The sequence below is a fragment of the Gallus gallus genome, chromosome 1 (genome assembly GCF_016699485.2).
Source record: "Gallus gallus isolate bGalGal1 chromosome 1, bGalGal1.mat.broiler.GRCg7b, whole genome shotgun sequence".
NCBI lineage: Eukaryota > Metazoa > Chordata > Aves > Galliformes > Phasianidae > Gallus > Gallus gallus.
The window spans coordinates 143370790-143396972 of NC_052532.1; the positions used below are offsets into that span (position 1 = coordinate 143370790).

The window sequence follows — 26183 nt, forward strand, 5'->3', positions numbered from 1 at the left end:
TGTTTTCTGCTTAGTACCATGGAGCACCTCATGCCACTTGCAGCTATGCTTTTGCTGTTGTCCAATTGTGCCCACCTTCAGGAGTATCCAATACCTTCCTGTTTGCTTCTGGCTACAATTCAGGAGGTGGACTGCTGTATATAACTTCTATGTTATATGTGAAGCTGTATATGAGCTGTAACTAGAACAATACCCTCATTTCCTATTTTTCAGGATAAAAAGCTAATCTAAAAATGGTTGAAGGTTCAGGATAGACAACTTTCATAGGAGCCCATTTGCCCCCTTTCCTTGTGGCTTCTTTGGTGTCTTTTGACAACTATAACAGAGCCATGAACTGATGTTGTCCTTCATGGTGTTCTCTGAAAGGTTACATTTTGTTCGGGCCTGTCAATTTGTTATTGATTTACATATTGAACATAGATATGGCTCAAAATTGCAGACGGTGTTCATATAATTGTTATTTAATATCTAGAAGCTGTATGGCTAGCTCATGTTAGGTTTTAATTCTTATCTGTGGTTCATGGCATGGGTGTCTTGTCCATAGCTGTATAATTATTTCTTCTTTCTGATTGCTGTAATAGGAAAAGCTATGCTTAGTGGGATTTATTTTTTATAGAATCATAGAATGTTTGGGTTGGAAGGGACTTTTAAGATCGTCAGGTTCCAACCACGTGCTACATGCAGGCACACCTCCCACTAGACCAGGTTACTCAAAGCCCCATCCAGCCTGGCCTTGAACACCTCCAGGGAGTGGGCATCTACAACTGTTCCAGGCAACGTATTCCACTGTCTCACACCAACCTCACAGTAAAGAATGAGTGGCTTTATATATATATATTTATATATATACATATATATGTATACACACACATATATATGTATATATTTTTTAAGAAAGAAAACTGCTACAAATGTGTATGTTCAGTATTCATAGAATCATAGAATCATTACGTTTGGAAAATACCTCTAAGATCATCTGCTTTAACTGTCCACCTAACGCTAGTATTGCTCACTAAATCACACTCTTTTGCACAACATCTACACATTTCTTGAAAACTTCCAGGGATGGTGACTCACCCACCTCTCTGGGCAGCCCATTCCAGTGCCTGATCACTCTTTCGGAGACAAAGGTTTTCCTAATATCCAACCTGACCCAACCCTCACCTCACTACTTCCTCACTACTTCACTACTCACTTCCTTTCACATAATTGTAGAGGACAAGTCTAGGTATCTAGTAGTCTTGGGGTAGTCTTAGTAGACTTCATCAACAGCCTTTCCCTCATCCACCAGGTGGGTCACCCAGTCAGAGAAGGAGATGAGGTTGGTCAGGCAGGACCTACCCTTTGTGAACCCATGCTGGATGCGCCTGATTCCCCTGTATGCCATGTGATCTCACTCAGGATTACCAGTTCCATAACCTTCCCTAGCACCAAGGTCAGGCTGACAGGGCTGTAGTTCCCTGGATACTCCTTATGACTCTTCCTGTAGATGGGAGTCTCCAGGGGGCCTTATAGTGGCCTTCCAGTACCTGAAGGGAGCCTACAGGAAAGTTGAGGAGGGACTTTTTATAAGGGCAGGTAGTGACAGGATGAGGGGAAATGGCTTTAAATTGGGTGAGGGTACATTTAGGCTAGATATTTGGAAGAAATTTTTTACTGTGCGGATACTGAGACAGTGGAACACACTGCTAAGAGAGGCTGTGGATGCCCCATCCCTGGAAGCATTCAAGGTTGGGCTGGATCGGGATTTGAGCAACCTTGTCTTAGAGGGAGGTGTCCCTGCCTATAGCAGTGGGGGTGGAACAAGATGATCTTACAGGTCCTTTCCAACCCAAACCGTTCTATGATTCTATTGTTCTAAGATAGGAGTCACAATGCCAAGCCTCCAGTCCTCCAGACAGACCTGGTGCTGAATAATACTCTCCATGGTCAAAAAAGCCAAAATTCTTCTGGTGTCACCAGCCTCTTAGCCACATTTTTATAAGATGGATTTTCCTGGTCTTCTTGGTATCCCTCACTACCACTGAGGAGACAGAGGAAAACACCACCTGTACTCTTGCTCCATCAACTAACTGCCCCAGTGCCCTGAAGACACTTCTAATAGCCCTCAGGCTTCTCTCAGCAGCTTCATTGCTGCCAGCTTGAACTATTATTAAAGGGTAATAATCAGAGGAGCGTATCAGATCAGGAAGTTTTTTAGTAATGTCCCAAGGGAGGCAGCACACTTTCCTATGGGTAGGGTCCGGCTGACAAAGGGGCTTCGTGTTCCCATCAGTAGGGAGTCATTCTTCTGCTAAGCAAAAGGCTCGAACTTCCAGATTAACATCTGCAAGAAAGCAACCTTTCTCTTGAAATGTGGTAAGACCAGACCCCATACCTGTGTGAAGACTGTGAAGCACATTGCCAGTCTTGGCTGGACTGTCCTGCTACACTCACTGTATAGTCCAGTTTTTGTGCCTTCTGACTTCCATCTATTTGGGCCAATAAAAGATGGACTGTATGGGCAACAGTTTCCTAGCAATGAAGCTGTTATAGCAGTTGTGAAACAGTGGGTTGCCTCCATTGGTTCCGATTTTTATGAGCATGGCATGCAGAGTCTTGTTCATCACTGCCAAAAATGCAAAGGTAATGGTGGTGATGATGTTGAAAAATAGTGTTTTGTAGCTGGGAATTTCGTCTATCAAACAATGTTTTTTTATTCTTTGTTTCTGTTATAGTTTCCATGGAAATAATAGGAAGCATTACTTGTGGAGTGACCTACATTATGTCATAATACTACAATGATAAGTTTTGGCAACACCTATGGGTGCCCCAAAAACTAAGGACTCCCCAGTGGTAAAACTTTTTGATCCCAAGAGGGGAACCCACAACCTGTGAATGATGATACTTATTAACTCTACAGCTACCAGGAGAATTATAACATCTCCACATAGAACTCTCATCAAGCAATATCTTGTTAGGAAGCTAGCACAAATGTCCAAGTGACAATTCTTCCCAGAAACGTGCAATTTAATCTATCCTTCTCTTCCCTAGGACTCAGGAAGCTGTATATGATTGAAATTTACAGACAGAGCCCTATCCTGGGGTTTTGGAAATTGGCATCTGGCATATACTTTATTTTTTGCATGTTGCTTTGATAGAAGCAAACCAACTTTAATGTAAGATTACATGTTAAATGTGGGCACTGACCTTGGAAGAAAAATCCTGAGCACAAGTTCTTTTTTGCAAGTCTTGTCTGGTTTTGCAATACATAGACTTCTTAATACAAAATTGAAAGATTGTCCTGCAATTAAAACTGAAGATGTCATTCTTGAAGGGAAGATCTAAATGATTTAAGTCAGCCACATGAAGATTTATATTCCTTCTGCCTCGATACAAATAGGCAGGTATCCTAGGAGAACGCTCTCACCATTGGCAAAATGTAAAATGCTACTGTACAGCCTTTTCCTCTAACAATGACTTCAAATAAAATAGAATGTAGATGATTTTTTAAAGGCAGTGCAGTTAGCCCATGATGCACATTTTTGGAGTTCTTACTAGATTGAGATTTAGCTATACAGAGCTAGATTTGGCCTAGGTAAATGCAGAAACAGTGTTTTAGGTGCCATGGCTGCTTTACTGGAGAAAATATGTGTGTTAACAGCTTTTTCAGACATATAAGACATTGTCTGTAGCAAAGCAGAAATCATTGTTAGAAATATTCCACTCATGGAAGGTGCTTATTTCAGAAGCTCCTTCCAGAGTAATTCTCAGAGGAATCAGTGGCTATATTTCAGTACTGTCACCAACAGGTGCTTAGTTTTAATTCATGAATACTCTCTTTTCACAGCACTGGAATTATTAGCATTCTTTAATGTAGCATATATTTAAGTGACTGTTTGACTGACTTTATCCTGCGCAGAATTGCATCCTAATACTGGATGAATGCAAACTCTGTCCAAAATTGCTGTAGTACAAAGCCACCTGGAACAGGATAGCTACAATAATGTGGGGCAGGATTCTATCATTCGCGTTTGATTCTTCCTTCAAAGCAAAAACCAAACAACCAATAACCAACAAAAAAGAAAAACCAACAGACTATTACTGTGCTTTTTATAACTATGGAATAGTAGTAATGCCAGTTTGTCCTGTCTGTCACTCTACATCCAGGAGTAGACTAGTAATTGTATTGAAATAGGGTGGTTTTTTTTTTTTGACTTGGTAGAGCAAAATAACTGAAGTTTTGTCCTCTGTGCACTGTCAGAGAAACTGTTGTACATGACAAAGAAAAGAAGGAGGGAAGAACCGAGTTTGATTCAGAGGTGAGATACTGTTTTAAGGAATATTGTTTAAGTATCCTAATGGATATTGTTTGGAAAAACAGAAATACCACTCACAGGCAACCGACCATCTCTAGTATAGAGGAGCTGAGAATGACAAATAGCTTTTGTTTATAGCAAAAAGTATCTATTGGCTAAGTAGTGTTTATGGTAATTGAGCTTTACAAGGAAGTAAAATGTAGTGCAACGGGGGGCAGCTTTTGCAGTGAAGCAGGTAATGAGAAGATCTGTTTAGGCAATGTAGGCAATTCCTGATTAGCATCTGCTGTTTCGACAGCTGAGGAGCATGACTTGCATGTAAATGCCTGTGCAGGAGTTCAGCAGGCATTCCCTCTAGCCTGACACCCTGCATTGTGGCTTTGAGTCTCCTTGAGCCCTGCTGTGGTTTGAAATCAGCATAAGAGGACGGAGAGCAGCACAAACAGCAGACGTCTTGGAACAGAGAGAAAAACCCTGTGGCAAAGAAGTTGCCATTAAGAAATTTCCTCTCATTAGTTTTCAGCACTTCTAGTTCAGACTGCAGTTGCATTTCTGTATTTGTATATAAATATAGCTGCACAAATAGGTGGTGCAAAAATATGGCCATTGCACACATTAGAGAATTTCTTTTGCACCTGTAAATGAGTGTGACCTGGAGACACTAAGTGTACTTGCTCACACAGAGAAAGCCACCTGATTTAAGGCAGGCGTCCAGGTTATTTCCCAGCTGCTGCAGTAACTGCTGTTAGTATGCTGTTGAAGAAGATACACCAATTCTTTTTATTCGCGGTTAAAAAATACTCCATAATTGAGAAAGCTAATAGTATACCTGGCACAAGTTAAGACAGCTTTGTTTACAAGTTGTAATGTAAGCCATAACAGTGTGAATACTGTATGCCCCTTAACATAAGAAGAGAACTTGATGGTACATGGAGTGACATGTAGTACAGATACAGGAAAGTATTTCCATGTTTGTTTTCTCATATAGGGATCTGTGAATTTAAGGACTTTGTTTTCCAGAAAGGAAACCTGTTGAGGCAAAAACAGCTGTGAAGTCCTTACAGTATAGAGACAGCTGGGCCTGGGATAGAGACCCAGAAAACATCTACAGAGAGTTAACTCAGTATTGCACAGGGCCAGTAGTAAAAGAAAGAAAGAAAGAAAGAAACCAAGTTAATTTGAATGGAAAAGTGCAAATAGATGATATTTCCAAAATTTTAATTCTTGGAAGAGGTAACTGAAAGAAATATAAATACAAAAAGTGGATTTAGGACTAAGAGATTTATGGATTTAGGACTAAGAGATTATGCTTAGCAAGTCGCCTTCCACTTTCCTACTTCCATGTCCTCCTTTTATGATGGGATTATCATTCACAGGTTTCAATAGACACGTCCAACCACTGAAAATCATTCTACATTCACACATAATCCTATTTTATCGTGATACAAAGTGCAGTTTTTTTTTCACCTTTGAAAAGAAAAGGTAATTTTATTTGCTTATAACTTGCTGTTTTTTTTTCTAGAGGACTCTGGTAAAGTGTCTCAATATATGTTCCTACTTTTATTACTGTTCACTTGTGTTATTTAAAATTTGGCTGCTGGGTTCTAGAAGTTTGTGCTCAAGTTAAGCTTAATAAAGAGTTCCGTACAGTAGCTCTGTTAGTGAATGTGACTTCTGGAAACATGAGCAATAATGGGATGAGTGCTGAGAAAGTCAGTAGGAATAACATTCTTTGTACAGGAATTTGTACATCAAAACAGCACTTTCCCATGATGTTTCAAGCCATGCCTACTCTAGGAAATTATATATTTTTAAGTGTTATTAACAGCTATTTTTAAGCATTATGTATTAGGTATTGTAAAAATTACATAGAGAGAGTTTATTGCTTTTATTACACCTACCAAGTATGTTAAAACTGAAAAATAGTGTTTTTTTTTGTTTTTTTTGTTTTTTTGTTTTGTTTTTTTTTTTTTTTTTAGCACAGACATTCTAAATCAAGAAAAACAAGGATAATCTCTCAGAAAAAACATGAGAATAATTATGCCTGTGTTTTAAATAATGTTTTTATGGTTGTGTCTCTTCTTCTATATTTTCAAAACATACTATCCTTGTTGAACAGATGGGGAAAGAGAAGTGGTGAGAGGTGAAATAACTTCAACTGGAGGTCAGCCATAGGAGGATAGATCTCCTGGTCTCAAAACAGAACCTTATCATAAGTCATGTATTAAACTAATCTAAAGGTGTTTGTGAGTTGTCAAAACAGAAGCAGCACTTCAGAGATACCATTTAACATTTACTTTTCCTTCCACAGGAACTTTTTACACCGGAGTGCAAATTCAAGGAGTCTGTTTTTGAAAATTATTATGTAATTTACTCATCCATGCTCTACAGACAACAGGAGTCCGGAAGGGCCTGGTTCTTGGGTCTGAATAAGGAAGGGCAGGTCATGAAAGGAAACAGAGTCAAGAAAACAAAACCAGCAGCTCATTTTCTACCCAAGCCATTGGAAGGTGAGATGCAGTCCATCACTGGCAGATCTTCCTATAAATCTCAGGGAAAGAAAAAGGAATGGTTTTTAAAATAACCTTTGTGAATGTGTGTGCCGTGCACAGAAACCGCTCCAAATGACAGTCCCCAGGATTCATGGAGCAGTTTCATGCTTTGGCATAGTGATGCTAGAAAAGGCATATCTCAAAACATTCTTTGAAGGGATTAGGAGGTCATTTTACAGGAGAAGAAATCTTTGTGGATATGTATTCTGTCACCTTTAAGATATTCTCTTGCTAGCAGCAAAAAAATGTTGTGAGTCTTGCAATCATAATCTTCCAATTGGACGCTGTGGGATAATTCAGAGTTATAAATGGAATGGATGAAGTGTATTTCAAGATAAAAGCTTTCTAATGCAAAACACAAAGGTCTGTTTAGAAAATAGATCATACTTTATTACTTAGCCAGTTGATGTAATGCACGTAACTTGTGTAAGTTGATAACTGAAGCAAGGCTGATGCAAATAAAAGTTGTACTAACCTTACACACTAAAATGATGTCACACATTCCTTGGAAAACACATTTGCTTTTCTCCTGGATTATGATCGATCTATTTGTGACTTATCAATTTATTCTGCAGGCCATCTCTAACCTACGTCACTTTTTGTGTCCTGTCCTGTCAGCACTCCAGATTTCACTGAGATCATTGCTACACATAGCCTCAGTCATTCTAAAACTTACCTACTTAACATTTAAAATCATACACTAATAATGCTTTAGTTAACAGTCCAGTTCTTTCTTTCCTTTCTTTCTTTCTTTCTTCCTTTCTTTCCTTCCTTTCTTTCTTTCTTTCTTTCTTTCTTTCTTTCTTTCTTTCTTTCTTTCTTTCTTTCTTTCTTTCTTTCTTTCTTTCTTTCTTTCTCTCTTTCTTTCTTTCTTTCTCTCTTTCTTTCTTTCTTTCTTTCTTTCTTTCTTTCTTTCTTTCTTTCTTTCTTTCTTTCTTTCCTTCTTTCCTTCTTTCTTTCCTTCTTTCTTTCTTTCCTTCTTTCTTTCTTTCCTTCTTTCTTTCTTTCTTTCCTCCTTCCTTCCTTCCTTCCTTCCTTCCTTCCTTCCTTCCTTCCTTCCTTCCTTCCTTCCTTCCTTCCTTCCTTCCTTTCATTCTTTCTTTTAACATTTTAACTTTAGAAGTTTTGATTAGAGGACAAGTTTATTAATGTTAGATTGTTCCTTTATTATGAAACTCTGAAAATACTATTTTTACCTTTAAATTTGAATTCAGGATGATGCCTTTGTTCTTCCCTTGTTTTACAATGTTTCTGTATTTTCACAAGCTTTCAATACTACTGGTATTTTATAAGTCAGACTCTTTATATTAAATTGTAGAGGCATAACCCAGTGTATTTTTAAAGTAAACATCCATTCATTAGAAAGGATACAAGCATTTTCATTAATGTTTGGAGTCAAATCCTTTCAAAATATCTCAGGCCAGGCATAGAAATAAGTTTCTTACATTGCCTGTGAGAATCTTAAAATATTACAGCTCTGATATATAAGTTGTAGTTTTATCTCATACTATTTGACTTAACATTTTTGTAGGTCATGGTGTTATTTCATCAAGCTCTTAACTAAGCAGCAAAGAAAAGTGTTCCTAACAGGGTCTCACCCTGAAGACAAAAATCATAACCAGCCTTAGATACGCCAGAGAAGATCTTTAATTTCAGACTTTCATAGGCCATAAAAGGATTTAGATTATGTTACTGGAAATGTTAGAACAAGTATTTGATTAGTTATCAAATTCTGTATTTCTTATGAAACCCCACACTATTGAAGACTAGTGCCAGTACTTTGATGCTCCTGCCTCCTACTTTAATAAGCCAAATGATTAAGGGTTTGTGCTCTCTGCAGCAGCATAGAGTGGAACCCAAAGTCAGTGTGGTGATTAATTCCTTTGACTGCTTTGATATCTCTTTTAACACTGCTCTGATATAAATAAAGGCTACTGAAGTCAGGTGTAAGTGGAAATATTACCTGATTCACTGACATGGAAAATGGAATTGAATTATCCAAGAGCATTAATCATTAAGGAAGCTGGAACTGTGTAATTGAACACATATATTTCCCTCAAAGGATTTAAACTGGTTACATAGGGACTGAAACCCAGGGGCAAACTTTTAATTCATCTAAAAATTCAGTTAGTAGTTTAGTTTGGAGCTTTCTGCACTGCATTCAGTGTAGCTTAGTGTCTACTGCATACTTTTTTGAAAAGGAAGAACCAAACCCCCAAATTTCGTGTGGACTCTGCAGAACAGTCCCAAACACTTCTTCAGCTACAACATGAAGAGGTTATAAACATGCTCCTCGGACTTGGGAGCCAGATGTACAAACAATTTTTCTTAGCTGGACTCAAGCCCAGTCTTGCAATGTAGGGCTAAGAAAAAGGGCACTTGCATCCAGACAACTCATATTTTACTCCCAAAAAGACATAAAATACTTTTTTAAAGATTATACATAAAATGAGTGTATAAAAATATATGTATATTTTTGTGTCTGTCTCACATAAATCCATAACTGTAATTTTTAATTTCTGAGGCTTCTACAGTTCCTTTTAAGAGGTGAGCACACAGTTTCCTGCTGTTTTTCAGACATATGTGGTAGAAGTGAGAAGTTCAGAGGGTCAAGCAAAGATATTGGTCATGCAAAGTAACTGTGAAAGTAAATAGTTTCCCATCATGTAAGAGAAACACGGAGTATATTAAAATATTAGTTATTGTAGATAATCCTGTTTGAGATATGTTCTTAAATGAGACATGTTCTTAAAAATGTCTTTCTTTTCTTTTCTCCTTTCAGTTGCCATGTATCGAGAACCATCTTTGCATGATATTGGAGAAACAGTGCCAAAGGCTGGGGTAACTCCAAGTAAAAGCACAAGTGCGTCTGCAATAATGAATGGCGGCAAACCACCAGTTAACAAGAGTAAGACGACATAGCCAGATCCTCACAGGTGTTGTGACTTACTGAGTCCTGAGTGCAATTGAGCGATATATCCTTGCCAGACTTCCCCTCTGCAGTGTCTGTGGATCAGCTCGCAGCAAGTGGCGTCCTGGCGCGTGGCTGGTTCTGAACTGAATCATTGCAAGCGGATAAAGCTCAACGTGTAGCTCCACCCACAATGAGAAGACACCTGGATGAGCCAGCTAAACTCAGACCATGGAATGCCCTACCAGATATTGGAATGCCTTTTTAATATCTTTTCTGTGACTGTGACACTTCATGTGAATGACATACTTCACAAGTACACTTGATACCTTGCCTGCTGACAATTACCCATAATCCCTTTTTGAGTCCAGTTTCAGCAAAATCCATGTGTTTAAGTTCTATTTTGTAGCACACAAATAATCAAGTAATTTCTAGGTAGATGCTGTAAACCTGTGCTATTATGGATTTCTCTTCTTCCCTTTTTTATAAGGCTGCTCGCTCCACTGTCTGTGACCTTTTGCAGGGATTGTGTTTCTCTATAACTTTAAGTGTTGCCGGTGGCTTAGTTTTGAAAGTAATCAGGGAATCAGGAAGCCTTCAAAAGTCTATTATTACAAATTATATCTATAAAGAATAGGATCGTTGTCTCTGGCTTACAATGCTGATCAATGTGAATACTCTTTAGTAACAGATACTGTGCTTCTGAGGTTGGCATTATAGTGGAGGGAAGAGTGTCAAACACAACCAACAGGAAGCTTTCTGAAATGAGTGTTTGGCATCCCCCTATAGTTTCTTTTTGTGTGTGTGTTTTATACATATCACAGGCTTACTGGTAATGGTAACATTTGCCTTGCCCAGCGAGCAAGACCCACTCGTTTTTGGGAAAGTGGGTCCAAAGAATTTTGTAGGCCTTGTAGGCCTGAATTAAGGCTCATTTTTCATCTACTAAAGCTTCATTGTTTGAAAAACAACCACCACCAATAAAAAAAACAGTTAAGACTAACCAGAATTGCGCTACCTAAATCCATTTCAAATATAATCCTTTTCTGTTTTTAAGGAACTGAACTTAATGCCATTGTTATTTTTGGCTGATTTCCACACCTACTTAGCAAAGCATGGGCAAGGATGTTGTTGTGTTCTTTTTTGCAGCACCAATGCAAAGAGTAGTTAAAAATTATAGTTTTTCTGGTGTTTTAAAAAAAAAAAAAGTTTTACAACTGGACATATTACAAAACTTTATTTTTATTTTTAGCTAAGCATGCAAAAAGTCCAGTCCTATATATCTCACTGATATTCCAGTACGTACCTCTACCCAGCTTCCTAGGATAATATCCTCACCAAATTGATAGATTGAAGGTGCCTTGCCTTGATCTCTGTATACTGTACTTTCTTCTACATGAAACTAGATGAAATCAAAAACATAAAACTGAAGCCTTGGCTCATATCATGAGAAACACCATCAACACTTTGAGTTTGTTGCTTGTGAACAATAAGACAGATCTTACGGGGGAAAAAAAAAATTAGACAATACCACAGAAATGCCACTGACGTGTTACATACTTAGTCACGTGCTTTCAGACACTAGGATTGTGGGTGCTGTCTGTATGTTTACGATGGTATTTGTTTCTCAGAAAGGGCAACAAGGACCAAACTGTACCTCAGTCTGGAAAACTGTGTGATAGCACTCTCTTGGCCTCTATCTTGATATTTAGAGATAAAAAAAAAAGGGGGGGGGGGGGGGGGAGGGAGGGAAATTGTCCATTCCTTTTTTACTATTGTATTTTTCGTATTTCATTTGAACATGTCTTTGTTTTGAAGTGTCCCTAACAGGAACAGTCTAGTGGTTATTTCAGACTCCCTATCTGCTCAGCTGAGTAACTTATTCAGTCTTAATGAACTTTCCATGCTAGTTTTCAAGTGTGGTTTATAAGCAACTTTTAGTGCGTTCTTCAAGGAAGCTACTATAAAGCTGCTAAGTTCTACATTGTTTTGGTAGGCCAGGTTTCCTTCGTTATATATGTAATACAAGAACAGCAAGCTAACACAGAATCCTAGGGTCTTTCCAGGAAGGGAATGTAAATAATAATAACAATAATAATAATAATGCAAAACTACTTTATTACTGTGATAAAAAAATGCAAAGGAACTTTAACTTAGACTGTGCCCTTGCCTGCTAGCACTAAATATGTGCGCATGGAAAAAGTAAAAATCTCAGTGCACACTTATCATCCCACCTGGTCCAGTGGGATTTGTGCATCATACCTGAGAAAACAAAACCAAAGCAACTCACACGGTGTGATGTGGGCTTGCTCTGCATTAGGAGGGGCCATGGGAGGCAGTACCCTTAATGCTGTCCTGTCTCCTGGGTCCCGGAGGAGCAATGATTCACGATTATTTTGAGTAGGGTAATACGACTGAAGGCTACATTCCCTTTCTCACTTAGTTTTTTTAAGAGTTCATGAAGGGGGAATATGAGTTCATGACCAATCCAGCTGTCCTTTTACTCTCACTGGTTTAAGAGCCTAGGGAGAGACAGGACTGGAAAGATGGCTGAGCTTTACAAGGAGCCTCTGGTTCATGGCCTAATGCTACATAAGTACTACTTCCAGTGTTATTTCCAGTCTTATATATTTTTGATGCCAGGTAATTATAATTTGCAGTTTAGGGGGCTACAATTAAGGCCGGATTTGATTTCCATAAGCAGTTCATACATACTGAAAATGCACCATAATATTTTTAATTTCTCTTTTTGTTTCTGTGGTCTAAATGCGTATGTGTATTTAATACAGTGAATCGCTGTCCTAAAAAATATTTCTTTTTCTACAATCTGTTTAAACACAGAAATGGGGTTTCTGTGCTTTGTTTCCTCCTTTTAATTTTGTCTTGTCTCGTCTGTTGCATGGGAAGGGGGTGGTAAGGATGAACTGCATGTAAAAGGTTGAGTGTATCAAGGAATTGTTCATCTGTATTACTGAATCTACATACATATATGCAAAGAGTTTGTCTGCATTGTACAGTTTGTCTTTATTATTATTTGTTGTATACACAGATTGAACATGATGAATAAAACATTTATATGAAGGCATATTGAAAAACAACAAAAAAGTTTATGTAAGAAGTAGACTGTGCAAAACATGATTGCACTGGCCACAGTATGGTGAAACTTCGTGTAAATATGTTGGCCAACTCAATTCTCCCTTTTTACCATGCCAAAGAAAATTTTAGCTCCTTTAATATAATACCTCTCTTGCTGTTCTCCAGGATGAGATGTCACCATTTTGTTCCCTCCAAAATTAATTTCGCTGTTAAGAGAAAACTGTTTTCAACTATCTATCTACTACTACTAACATACTGTATAGTAAACCTGATGGAATCAATTTGTATTTACAGGTTGAGTGTTTTGTACTTACATGTCCAGATGTCTGTGAAACTGCAGCGTTCCAGATCCTTTGCACGCTTGCTTTGTATTTTGTTCTTCTGGTTGTAGCTACTCAATTCCATAGTGGACAGATATGTTAACACTGCTCATAGTCATCTCTTTACATTTTTTTAATCTGTATTTCAGCTAAGGTTTTATTTGGAAAAACCAGTCAAACCTGTGCAGTTTCAAAAATCCAGTTCAGCGTAGCACTGAACTGAAGGTATTTGTGTATTTAAAGGATTGCTCACACTGTAGAGCCTATAAAAGTTGTCTATAGCTTTTAAATTTTTTGTAGTACACATACACAGACGTTCCTTCATGTGCTGGTTGTATTTTTAGTTGCTCTCAAATCATATTTTTTTAGTCTTGTTTTCATAAATTTAATGTGTGTGGAGTCAGGTTGGTCCTTAACAAACAACCCCAAATATAAATATAAAGCAATTCACTTTGACTTTGGTATTTACCTGAAACAACACCAAGAACTCTGGCTTTTCGTATATACCTGGGGAAACTTTCCTCTTGGTTTAAGACCACATTAAGTGATGAGGTGTGAATGCAGGCAGTTTGATCCATACCTTAAAAATGTGTCTTGCTGAACCATCTGTTTATTGATATAAATAAGAAATTGTTCAACTCCATTCAGATGAAAATGCAAGTGAAACTAGATGAAGTAAGGAGGTTTTCTTTCTTATAAATTTCCGGTTGGATAAATTCATATTCTGTGTAGTGCATTTTAAAACATCTAATAACAGGTTTTTGTGTGTTTTGAGTTTGTTTTTGTGACTCATCCAAATCCTATGACTTATTTTTAAAGATGCAGTAAAATCTTTCTTCTATTACCTGGCGACAAAAATACTCAGATTTTTCATCCCAGTGCCATTTAGCTACAAAGTGAGATGTTGTTCTGTCAGGAAACAAGGGCAGTGCATCAGAAATATCAGAGCGGGTACGTGATTAAATGTTCATCTGTGTGTTTCTGTAAGAGCGTATGGCCAGGGGAAAACAAAAAGATCAAGAGGGGGTCAATAATTTACAGAAGTAGATCTATCTATGGCTGTTTTACAGATGATTTTACTGATATTATGTAAAATAGGCATACTCCTGCACGTCACTTGTAGAGGAGTTCTGCGCCATTCTGGGTTTTGTTCTTTCTATCACAAGAAAGCAAGACTATCATATCTTTTGTTTTAAGCTTCATCAGCCTAGCTGTTATGAAAACCCCATCTATCCGATTTGTTTTCACCACTTACAGATGCTGTTTGCCACAGGCCTTGGAAGCAAGCTTTTACAGCCACATGCAAATATTCAGCCAGTATTTTTCACTCCCTCATGCCTCTTCCTGCTTTTACTGGTTATGTATCTGGAATTCCTGTCACAGGGAATGGGTGTAAGAAAATCACAATTTATCAGTCCACAATTATTTTCACTTACACAGAGTAACAGTCGCATTCTTTCCAACTTCATTTTACTAGGGAGGAAACAAGCCACAGAAGATTGGCTGAGAGCCCCATCTCCAGTTACCTCAGCATGAAGGGAACTGGGGGAGTGTTCAGGCAACAATATAAGAAACAGAATAAAAAGTGGAGAGGAAAATATGTATTCATTATATTTTTAGTAGTCTTAGAAAATATTTTAAGGTTCATCGTGATGGCACCGTTTGGTTTGATAATTTATATTTTAATTAGCCACTGACAGTAGTTATCTTAGAACATGCCGATATTTTCCCATATGTACCTTAAGAAAAATGTGGAAAACACTTTTTGAAATTCCATGGCTATGGAACCCACTTAGTAGCCAAAATGTTAAAGTCAATTTTTAAACCAAAACTAAATTAAATTAAACTGTACAAAAAGATTCCTCTTACACTCCTCAAGTATATAAATTTGAAATGAAAGAAAACTACAAAGTAAAATGCATCAAATAGGATGTCGTAACCCTCTAAAGAATCATTTCTTTGTCTGTATACAAGTGCCTGGAATACCAAAGGTGATCTACAGTACGTACAAATGTGTTTGTCATACCAGAAAACAAATAAAAAACATCTGCTGAGTCTAGAGAAGAGTTTTGATTATCTGAAATTTCTGTTGTTACAGAACCAAATATAAATGGCAGGAAATAAAGTACAACTTCTTGTATTTTTCATTGTTTACTTTCTGACTCAGTAGATGAACATATATGTGGAAAAAGTGCAGACTATAAGAGCATTCAGGTGGGCAATATTCTGAAATACAAACCCAACAATCTTTACTGTCCAGGCACCAGGGCTGACATGATGTATTTTTGTTAGAATTTAATTCTGAATATTCCTGTTCAGCTATAAACAGTTTAAGGGTTAGAAGTATAAATTATAAATAATTATTTCAATATGAATTTTACTTTGAAGTTTTGTAGTACTATATCAATACACTTGAGAACTCTATCTGACATTTTGGCTACCTAAAAAGAAGGTAGTTCACTGCTTTGGGGTATGTGACTCGGTATTTCTGTGCATAACTCCTATATAAGTTATGCATGGATGTTTGGTGATTATACTGTGCCACCCTGAGAACATAGGTTTCACAAGCTTCAGTTTTAGAAAGGAAGAATCTAGGTTAAGGAAAAATGTGGGTAAGATAAAGCTACATGGGAAGAGGCAATAATGAAAGTGATTATATAAATTCATTTTTCAAAAATTGCATTCTGTTATGTGTTCTTGTACCATTGTATTTTCCTATTTCAAAACTGTCCTTTCTAAAAAAACACAGGTTTCTAGAATAATAATGAAAATACCTTTTCAGTTGATACATAGTTCCCTTATTTCTGAGTCATGTACCTCTTCAAAAATCAGGACCTCGGCACCTAAACCACAATGTTAGTTTGATATTAAAAATAAATGCTTTCCAAACTTTTAAGCAATTTCTTGCTTGATCATGATTTCACAAAATGTAAGCATTTTTGAAATTAAAATGTATGTATTTTTTTGCTCTAAGGAATTAAAGGGCTGCCAAATCTACATGTATTAAAAAAAAAAAAAAAAAAAAAGAGAGAGAGACTCATGTAAATAAGTTAGGGAAGTCCCAATAGTTGTGCATCTTTCATAACTCAATGTGAATTTCACACTGAGCAGCATTTCACCATTGGAAAAATAAAAATAAAATTTTGTTCATACCATTGCTTTGTTTTTATTTACTGTATTAAAACTTCAATTATTTTGTTGTCAATGTTTGAGCTTCTTTGGCTGAGACCCGGATACTGCCCAGCATCGCTGATTTTTCAAGTCAGTTGACCTTCAGGCCTCTGACTTTGAAAACAGTGAAATTCATTGAAGACCATGTGTGACAGTGCAATCTGTTCCAAACAGTGATTTCTGATAGCATATGGAGTTGTTGTCCTAAAAGTTATTAGTGTAACAAATTTTCATTTGCTTTACTTTCAAGAGGACTAGGCGACTATACATACATAAAACAGTATGAGAAAAGTACATACGAGTGGCAGGATACATATTTGGAATAGCTAATCATACATTTATATCTTTATTAGTTTAATTCCTTATACTTCTATAGGTTATGCATTTGACAGTATTGTAGAATGTTAAAATGGATAACCAACTTATTGACTCTTTAACCATAGAAACTCAGAAGTTATCTTGTGGACAAGGATCTCCTCAAACATTTTGAGTCTTCAGCCTACAGCTGTGAGGTAATGGAACGTCAGTTATACAGATTCAATTCTCAATCCTTTGACAAAATAATAAAAAAAAAATTAAAAAATCGATAAATTGCTTTAATGCTTCTTCTGGAGCTGGAACATAATTGGGATGTTTGGAAAGAAAAGAGTCAAACAATATTTTTGACAAACACCCTAAAATGTATCAAATGAAGTATCTGACAAATACTTAACTAGTGCTATTCTGGTACAGAAATACTGTTGTGTACTGATATGGAGAGCTGAAAACCGAACATATAATTTAAAATCAAATGACTTTCTTTCACGTTTTCCAAAGATTGCTTAAGAAACAGACATAATGGGTGCAATCTCAGACTCACTGATGTTACCCAAAAAATGTGAAGGGCCATTTTTTTTTTTTTAATATAATTTCAGTTTTTAGAGCTTGGACTGTCATGCTCCCAAATTATCTGTTTGGTTTTTGTTGTTGTTGTTGTTGTTTTTGTTTTTTGTTGTTGTTTTTGTTTTGTTTTGCTATTCATTTCTCTAAGGAGCAGGCATTCACATGACAGTTCCAAAGTATTTACAACCATGCACACCCACACTCTGAGTACTTCCAAAATTAAATGTTCTAGCAGCCTAAAGAAAAATCAAACTAAAAGAACCCTCAGTCTCTGATGTCCTTTGTTAAGGGTATTCTGTTCCCAGCCAGATTTCACAAGCGTTTCCATTCCATCCTTCCCAGCACTCGCAGTTTCCACAGTTACAAACACCGTTACCTAGAACAGAGTGAATAAATGGCAATTATCATAATTGAAATGTACTACATTAAAATGTGTCTTAGGGGAAGTAAAAACCATGATAAAGTAGCTGCACTGTTCCTTTAGCATTCCCCTACTTTTTTTTTTTTTTTTTTTTTTTTTTTTCAAGGAAGCATAATTACTGTGTCATTGCATTAAGAAGCCACCTCAGGCCTACACTTATGAAGAATTAATAGCATCCTTTCATCAGCAGAATTGCAAGTACTGCAATTATGCTACTACTACGTGCACCCAGCTGTTGAAGCTCACTGTTCACACTGTACTTTAATGTACAAGAAAAAAGAAAAAAAAAAAAAACAACAAGAATTACATTTAACTACGATGTGGAGATAAAAAGTTACAAACAGAACAGTAATAAGCATTTGAACCTAATAATCTTTAAGCCTAAATTCTCAGAAGTGCTGTACGAATAAATAATATCTCAAGCTCACTATTAGATGAGAAATGCATTTATCTTTTTTTGCAGATAGAAACATAGAAACATTAAGTACTGAGACCCACGTTTTCTATTTATTTCAATGTTTTTCATGACTCCAGGGTGCCCAGCCGGGGACTTGTACATCCTGGGTTTCCAATGTGTGCTGCTTATGCTATCGACTTTATGAAGGTCTGTGAATGACCACTGCAGCTGCAGCTCAGGCTCCTGATGCCTCCGTACTGCCTACTTGCCCCAGAAAAGACCACTTGCTAATTGGGTGAGCTGGGAGACCGCATTTGTGGACAGCATTACTAGTGTCAGCCTGCTTGCTCTGACTCTAATTATCTCACAGATTCCTTCCACATCTAATAATTGCTCAGCAAAGATTTTCTAAAATTAAGATCTGTAACAAGAAGCAGCCAGCAAGTTAATTTAACAATTCCCATGTTGCTACTTGTCACTAGAGTTGTCATGAGAGTTTGCTGGCAGCCTGCCCATGTCTATTTGCATCTGCCACCCGAGCACTTGGACAGTGTTAGGGTGGCACCACTTTAATCAGTAGCCATCATGCCATAAGAAAAACTGTCAGGTATTTCAGCCTCCCACTGAGAGCTATATGATTGCCAGAAGATCCCCTGCCCAGCATAGCTATATCTCTCACCTAGCAAAGATCAGCAAGCAAGTGAATGTTTTCTATTACTTAAATATATTACACACAAAGAAAATCTAAAACTTGAAGAAATCTCGTGATGGCAGTGCTTCCGTTGTACATTCTTTGGCAAAGAGGAGTAAATTGTAATCTACTACAATGAAAATAGTTGATGGATTTCGTATCTGGTTTGCTTACTTAAATTCATACTCAGACTTTCTACTGTTGATTTGAAACCTTAAGCTGATTATCATTCTGCATAAGGAAACAATTTTAGTGGATCTGAATAACCTGAAAATGCAGTTCCTCCATAAGTGGAGAAAGAAGATAGGCTTTGTCTAACATAATCCTCATCAGCACAGCTTGTTTCTTAAAGCAATTAAGAGTTAGCCTGTACTGCACCTGTGCAAATGAGACCATCGTGTTTGTCGCAGTCTCTGTCATCACATTCACAAAAATCACCTGAAATGTACCATTCCTGTGGTGAACAGATGCACTTTCCACAGTGGCAGGAACCTGAAATCACAAAGAGTATTACTTACAGTCCAAGAGCATTGGCATTTTCAGGCTAGAAAATAACATCTCCAGACATACATGCACACACGTGGACACATGCACAAAATTACTGCCTGAGGAACTACTGTATGAAAGAAAATGATCAAGCTAAAAGCTTTCTGAGTAAAAGGATTCATTCAAAGTGACCATGAGAATGGCAAAATGTTCCTGCTAATGCTTTGATTCTGCTATTTCACTTAATCAGTACTCACACTTTGAAGCTTTCTTTGGTTTCAGACCTACAATCAGAGGCCACTTTTCACACAACCTGTTCTCCTTTTCTTTTCTTTCTTTTCTTTTCTTTTCTTCTTTTCTTTTCTTTTCTTTTCTTTTCTTTTCTTTTCTTTTCTTTTCTTTTCTTTTCTTTTCTTTTCTTTTCTTTTCTTTTCTTTTCCTTTCCTTTCCTTTCCTTTCCTTTCTTTTCTTTTCTTTTCTTTTCTTTTCTTTTCTTTTCTTTTCTTTTCTTTTCTTTTCTTTTCTTTTCTTTTCTTTTCTTTTCTTTTCTTTTCTTTTCCTTTCCTTTCCTTTCCTTTCTTTTCTTTTCCTTTCTTTTCTTTTCTTTTCTTTTCTTTTCTTACAGGAAAAGCTCAAATTGTCCCTGACCCACTGTTACTCCTCATCCAATGTCCTTAGGGATGTTTCCCATAGACATAATTTGAACCCCCAAAATCTCCATCACCACAAATTAAGATGAAGCACTTCTCATGGAATTACTAAATTCTTCCTCTATGCCAGAAAGTGTTTTTGCATGTTACTGTGGTTCAGCAGTTTGCTCATTCCTGCAGGGTATGCTAAGGACCCTGCTGGGTTAAGCTGCTGTCCTCCTCCTCGGGGATTATAGGATTATAGAATTACAGAATCATAGAATCTTTAAGGTTGGAAAAGACCACTAAGATCATCTAGTCCAACTGTCAACCCGTTCCCACCAGGCCCACTAACCATGTCCCTCAGTGCCACATCTAAATGTTTCTTGAACACCTTCAGGGATGGTAAGTTGACTGCTTCCCTGGGCAGCCTGTGCCACTGCCTTACCACTCTTTCTGTGAAGAAGTTTCTTTCCTAATATCCAAACTGAAAAGAGTGGAGATGTTGGGGGTTGAATCCAGAGCTCCTGCATATCAGATTACACCTCCACAGCCAAAGGAGAGAGTCTTCAGTGACATCTGGGTTACACCACCTATAACCCACCTAGAAGTGGGGTGGAACCAGAAACTTCCCTTTAAGGAAAAACTCAGAGTCACCCCAGTCATCAATGGAAGATTCATGGTTTTGAATCCTGAAAAAGGACAATTGCCACCAGACAAATGTGTATTGGGAAGCCTGTAGTTTGAGAAGGGTCTGTGAAGGCTTTTCTGCTACTAAGGAATTCTACTGGAATTCTGCAACTAGAAATTCCACCTGGGCAATTACAACACTCGGCTGAAGAAATCAGGATTTTATGGAGCCAATCCTCAGCTGCCTGCATCTCCTTTTCTACATAGAGTTCAGACACTTAAGTGCCAAGATGAGGAGTTTAGTAACTGCAGAGGTAAAATCCTTTGTGGAGATAGATAGTAATTACAGGAAGTTGCAGCACAAAGCAAATTGAAAATAAACAACAAAAAAATACACTTGCACCTTATAATTATGGAAGGTTGAGTTTCAAGTTACCAAAGCTGCTGACCTTTAACAGTACATGCTTATGAATGAGTTAGATGCTGTTGAAAATAGCTCCTTCCTGCAATATTTTCAACACAATTATAGTACAAAGGCATCAATTTCTTCAAAGTATTATTAAATAAAATTGAGAGAGGGAAGCTTGATTCTGCCAGTATATAACAGAGTTCATGGATTAATTAAAAGGATCTGGGTCATCTTTCATTTCCTTTCACTGACTTCTGAATAAAATCCATGGTAAAAAATCAAGTATGTATTTTTTTCTCTTAAATGTGGATCTGTTGGTGTCAACCAATTTTCCTCATTTTTTTTCCTTAGTCACCGAAGGATCTATGATTGCTGAACCTTAATTCTTTAAAACTGCAGAGCAGATAATCTTTCTTTTTTTTTTTAATTTAAAAATATAATTAATTTACATGGTTTATTGAAAAAAAAATCTCTGTCTAATTTTAGAGAAATGCTGTTTTAACTTGTAACATATGGAACGTGTAAACATGTCCAGAAAGAACTAATGATTGGAACATTTGGGAATGGGAGTATTTGGTTAACCATCTAGTTTTTCTGTGAGTTCAATGCGCACTGCCTAATGTGCCACTGACATGAAAAAGACTGACATTTCCTACAAGAATAAAAATTGCCATTACACAAATAGGCAATGGAGAATTGCATACATATAGCCTGGTTGCTCTATAGAAGCTATCGTAAGACATACTTGAGTGTCATTTAAACCAGATGTCTATGCTTATTAAAGTTAGAAGGTACAAACAGCTGAAAATCATACTGAACAGTATGAGAATTTTAGTGAAATTAAAATAGTTAATAAAAACCACTGTTAGAAACCTGAAGTGGTTCTGCATAAGCAGTCACTGATGCTGCTCCTGATGAATGTCCACGACGTACAGAAGATACAGCAAATTTAATGCCACGTCAAGCAAGGAAGATCAGGCTCCATAATGTAAAATCTGTTAGGGAGAATGAATGTATCAAGTCTTTTCCCTAAACAGAGCATGCTGCTCTGGGAGCCTCTTCAGTTTAATTAAAACAAGTCTAATGAGTTGCGGGGTGTTTCCTGGGATCCCAGCCAGATCCTCTCGGATGGGATTTAGCTCATTACCTCGCCTGCGTCCTGCACCACTACAGTAGCCATCTGCAGCCCTGCATTTACTGCCAGGGAAGCAGCAGCATGGTGGGTGTTGCTGTTTTCCTTGGGAAGAGCTTTTGCTACAGGTGGCATAGTCAGTGAGCCAAGATTTTCAAAGCAGCCAAGGAATGTGGACGCTCAACTTTGCTTATATTACCGAGTTTAATTTTCTGAAAATTTTCAGCACTAAAAACCAGGACTCCTTAGACTACTAAATGCAACATACAGAAGTTCAAGCTTCCTCAATCCATTATAGCTCTTCCATATCTTGGCTAGTTTTCCAGCAAGGATGGAAATAACAAACCCTGAAAGAACTCATTAGTGCATGGTTCTACATTCTCTCTTTGACCAGTTTTGGTTACTTATTGCTTAGTTCATTGAAAAAGAAGGAACAATTTCTCATTTTTGGCCTCTGGACATAGCCAGTCACACTAGCTCCATTTTAAAGTATGTGCACTCAGTAAGACATGGTTTCCAGGCACATTTTTAAATATCAAGAATAGATTTGCCTGAATATTAATAAGGTAATAATAATAAGAGCACATAAACAAAAGCTTTAAGAAATTTCTCTCTCTTTGCCTATGATCCCCTTCCCACTCAGAGATGCAAGAGATAGCAGTCTTCTTCACAACTTCATTCTAGTGGATGTGAAAGTGCTGCCTGCTTTATCTCACCTCACCTGGGACATTAAGGTACAAGGTTTAGGATCCTACGCAGAGGTATTTTCTCCCTTGAGGGAGCATCCCATAACCGTCAGTTAGGTAGATTTGATCAGTCCTCTAAGTCACTAAAATCTCTCACGTCTTTCACAAGAAACACAAGCACCATCTCTAATGGAAACAGATCATTCCCCAAGTCATAGAATAAAATAATGGAATCATAGAACGGTTTGGGTTGGAAGGGACCTCCAAGGTCATTTAGCTCCAACCCCCCCACTATAGGCAGGGACACCTGCCACTAGACAAGGTTGTTCAAAGCCCCATCCAGCCTGGCCTTGAATGCTTCCAGTGAGGGGGCATCCACAACCTCTCTGGGCAGCCTGTTTCAGTGTCTCACTACCCTCACAGTAAAGATTTTCTTCCTAATATCTAGTCTAAATCTACTCTCTTCCAGTTTAAAACCATTTCCCGTTGTCCTGTTCCCCTTCTAAAAAGTTCTTCCTCACCTTTCCTGTAGGCCCCCTTCAGGTACTCGAAGGCTGCTATGAGGTGGCACGGAGCCTTTTCTTCTCCAGGCTGAAGAGCCCCAGCTCTCTCAGCCTGTCCTCATAGGGGATGGGCTCCAGCCCTCTGATCATCCTCGTGGCCCTCCTCTGGACCTGCTCCAACAGCTCATTGTCCTTCTGCTGGGGGCCCCAGCATTGGATGCAATATTCCGCTTAGGGTCTCATGAGAGCAGAGTAGAGGGGCACACACTGACTGCTCTTGTTGAGACTTTCGTCAACCAACAGCCCCAAATCCTTCTCCTTGGGACTGCTCTCAAGCCCCATTCTCCATCCAACCTGTATCTGTGTTTGAGATTACCCTGGCCCAGGTGCAGGACCTTGCACTTGGCCTTGTTGAACTTCATAAGGTTGGCATGGGCCCATCTTTCAAGCCTGACCAGGTTCTTCTGGATAGCATTCCTTTCCCTCTAGCATATCAACTGCACCACTCAGCTTGGTGTCATTTGGAAACTTGCTGTGGATGCACTTAATCCCTCTGTCCATGTCTGAAATATCTAAGAAAAAAGATACCTGTGCCTAACATTAGTGCTTGTCTAAGTACTGTGATTTATCCCTTGGATATTCGCCAGCCATGCACTTCTGTAGGTTATCTGACATACACAGATATTTCTCTGCTGGAGCAAGCACTTGTTTATGCCCAAGTGTGAACATGGATTTAGGGTCAGAATTTTAATTCCCGTAGAAAATAAATGTTCAACGGTGAACTAAAACTGTAGAAAATCTGGGCCTTTGGATCCTACATTAATGAAGCCAAGTTTAAAAGCAATTTCACAACTCATGGCAACTTCCAGAACACTCCAGCCTACACCAGTTACAAGATCCCAAACCTCTCCCCAGGCAGCTTAGCCAGCAGAGAGGGAGAAAAGGTTCTTTATGTCTCTGCAAGTTCCTGCCAGGTGATTTGCTCCCAAAGCCTCAGATTTACTTTGACATATACCCTGATATATGAGCTCAAAGTTACTTGATAGAGCAAAACCCACAGGCTGGAGAAAGTAATTTTCAGCCACCCAAAAGGTAGCAGATGATGCAAATATTTTAAAATTCAAGATCATTTTTAATTTTTACCCTTATTCAGAATCCAATATTGTGTATATTATTGATTTTAAGCATGTTTGCTCATCTTCATGATTTGTATAAAGAATCACAGGGACACCATGGCTATGTGGAGCAAAGTTAGCTTCTGTATTGTAACAGAGTAATTTCAGTCCTCCAGAAACTCAGTATTCTCTTTCAGGTACCCTAATTTGAAGATAGATTGTTACATCCTCCAGAAGCAATAGAGAAACAGCACAGGTTTCTTCTTTTCCATGACTTTGCGCCAACATTAGGAAAAAAAAAAAAAAAACTAAAAAAAACCCTAAAAAATTAAAATTGTACAATGGGAAGGAATTTGGGCAAGCCATAAACAGTTTGAAGAAGGTTAGGCTAAAAACTCCATATGCATATACACATAAAAGTTACCAGAATGGGCAATTTGAATTCTGCCTGATGTAGAAGGTTCTTAGCTGTTTTCTCCAGTTAACAGGTAAGATGATGCAGTAAATGCATGGACAGAGGAGATGGCACATCCACCTCTGAGTGGGGGCATTCCAGCCTCCAGCTAATCCCACCACCCATTTACCATCTCTTCTCTTTTAGCTATATTAAAAAAAGAGACAGCTTGCACTAAGGGGAAGCAAAGAAACCCTTCTTCCAGTAATGCAATTAGCCATCTTGAAAGACTGCAAGGTAAGAACCTCAGAGAACTATTTGAGCTAATTATCAAGATTTTTTTAATTTTATTTCTCCCTCTGGCAATTTTTTATAGTTGGACTGAAGCTGACGTAACCACCTTAATAAAAGTTAGGAAATAAGAGAATGTGTTGGATTCTGCCATAGGGAGTACCAATATCTACCTTTCATTTGCTGTTGCACTGGCAGAGGGAGGTTGAGCATACCAAATGTTGCTGCTAAGCTCTATCCTTAACTTATTGTTGCCTGGGATATTTACATTTGCCATCTTCCCCACTGCTGTGTTACTGCAGGTAGCATCCTGTCCCTCAGACTAGATGGAGCACTAACATTTGGTTTATAACGTACAGCTGCTTAATGCAAAGCATCAGATAAACAGATGAAGGAAATTATAAGCTATTAACAAATTGCATAGAACATTAACGCCATTAAGCATGTATGGCTGCAGTGGGTGTTTGACAAAATGGCTGTAAGTGCATTATGGAGCCGAATGTAAATTCTTTTAATAACAGATGCCTTTGAAAGAGTTACTAAACAACAGTCCAATTTCATGCACATTAGTCTGCCAGAACCTGACCATTTCTTCTGCAAGGGCACTGCTGTGGAGTAGATAAGATGTCAGTCCTTACCCTTTCCTGAGCATAACACACCATCTGCAGACTCACAGAGACTTCTGCTCTCCTCTTCTGTCATGTTGCACTTCCTGGAATACTGGCACAACTTTCCAAACCATCCTTCCTGGCAAACACATCGGCCGCAAGAACAGATGCCATGGCCTGTAAAGACACCAAGGTAGGTTATTAGCAAAACAAGCAGAAAACTGTGACAGTGGTCATAGTTGAGATCACCTCCAGATCTCTGCAGTGTAAAGGGCATGCTATGGAGAAAAGAAAATGGAAACAGGAAAAAGAAAAAAAGGAAGCAGGAAAAAGTGTCAACAAATACAGACAAGTATACAGAAATAGAAAGTGGGAAAAAAAATAAGAAATATATCCTAGCCAGTGCTTCACTTTTCATCACAGAATGGTAATTCTCCAGGAAAAAAAAAATAAATCAATCTTTAGCTAGTTAATTAGTTTTCTGGGCTTAAAAGAAGTGAATTATATATACCAGTGACTTTTGTCAAATCCCACCTCCTATGAAGAACACAGGTGAAAATG

General features: G+C 37.9%; 2 protein-coding genes across 7 annotated transcripts in view; one reads left to right on the plus strand and one right to left on the minus strand.

Moving 5' to 3' along the window:
- Positions 1-11270, plus strand: part of FGF14 (fibroblast growth factor 14) — a 386590-nt gene extending 375320 nt beyond the window's left edge. For all 5 annotated transcript variants that reach the window (XM_015274265.4, NM_204777.2, XM_025141879.3 and 2 more), the window contains 2 exons: positions 6610-6808; positions 9633-11270. In XM_015274265.4, the coding sequence (XP_015129751.1) occupies positions 6610-6808; positions 9633-9772 (339 nt within the window). In that variant the 3' untranslated portion in view covers positions 9773-11270. The remainder of the gene's footprint in view (positions 1-6609; positions 6809-9632) is intronic.
- A 1496-nt stretch (positions 11271-12766) lies between these two features.
- ITGBL1 (integrin subunit beta like 1) overlaps positions 12767-26183 on the minus strand; it is a 137058-nt gene continuing 123641 nt past the window's right edge. For both annotated transcript variants that reach the window (XM_046900718.1, XM_416966.7), the window contains 3 exons: positions 25653-25799; positions 19118-19231; positions 12767-17606 (listed from right to left, as the gene is read on the minus strand). In XM_046900718.1, coding sequence (XP_046756674.1) covers positions 17515-17606; positions 19118-19231; positions 25653-25799 — 353 coding nt within the window. In that variant the 3' untranslated portion in view covers positions 12767-17514. The remainder of the gene's footprint in view (positions 17607-19117; positions 19232-25652; positions 25800-26183) is intronic.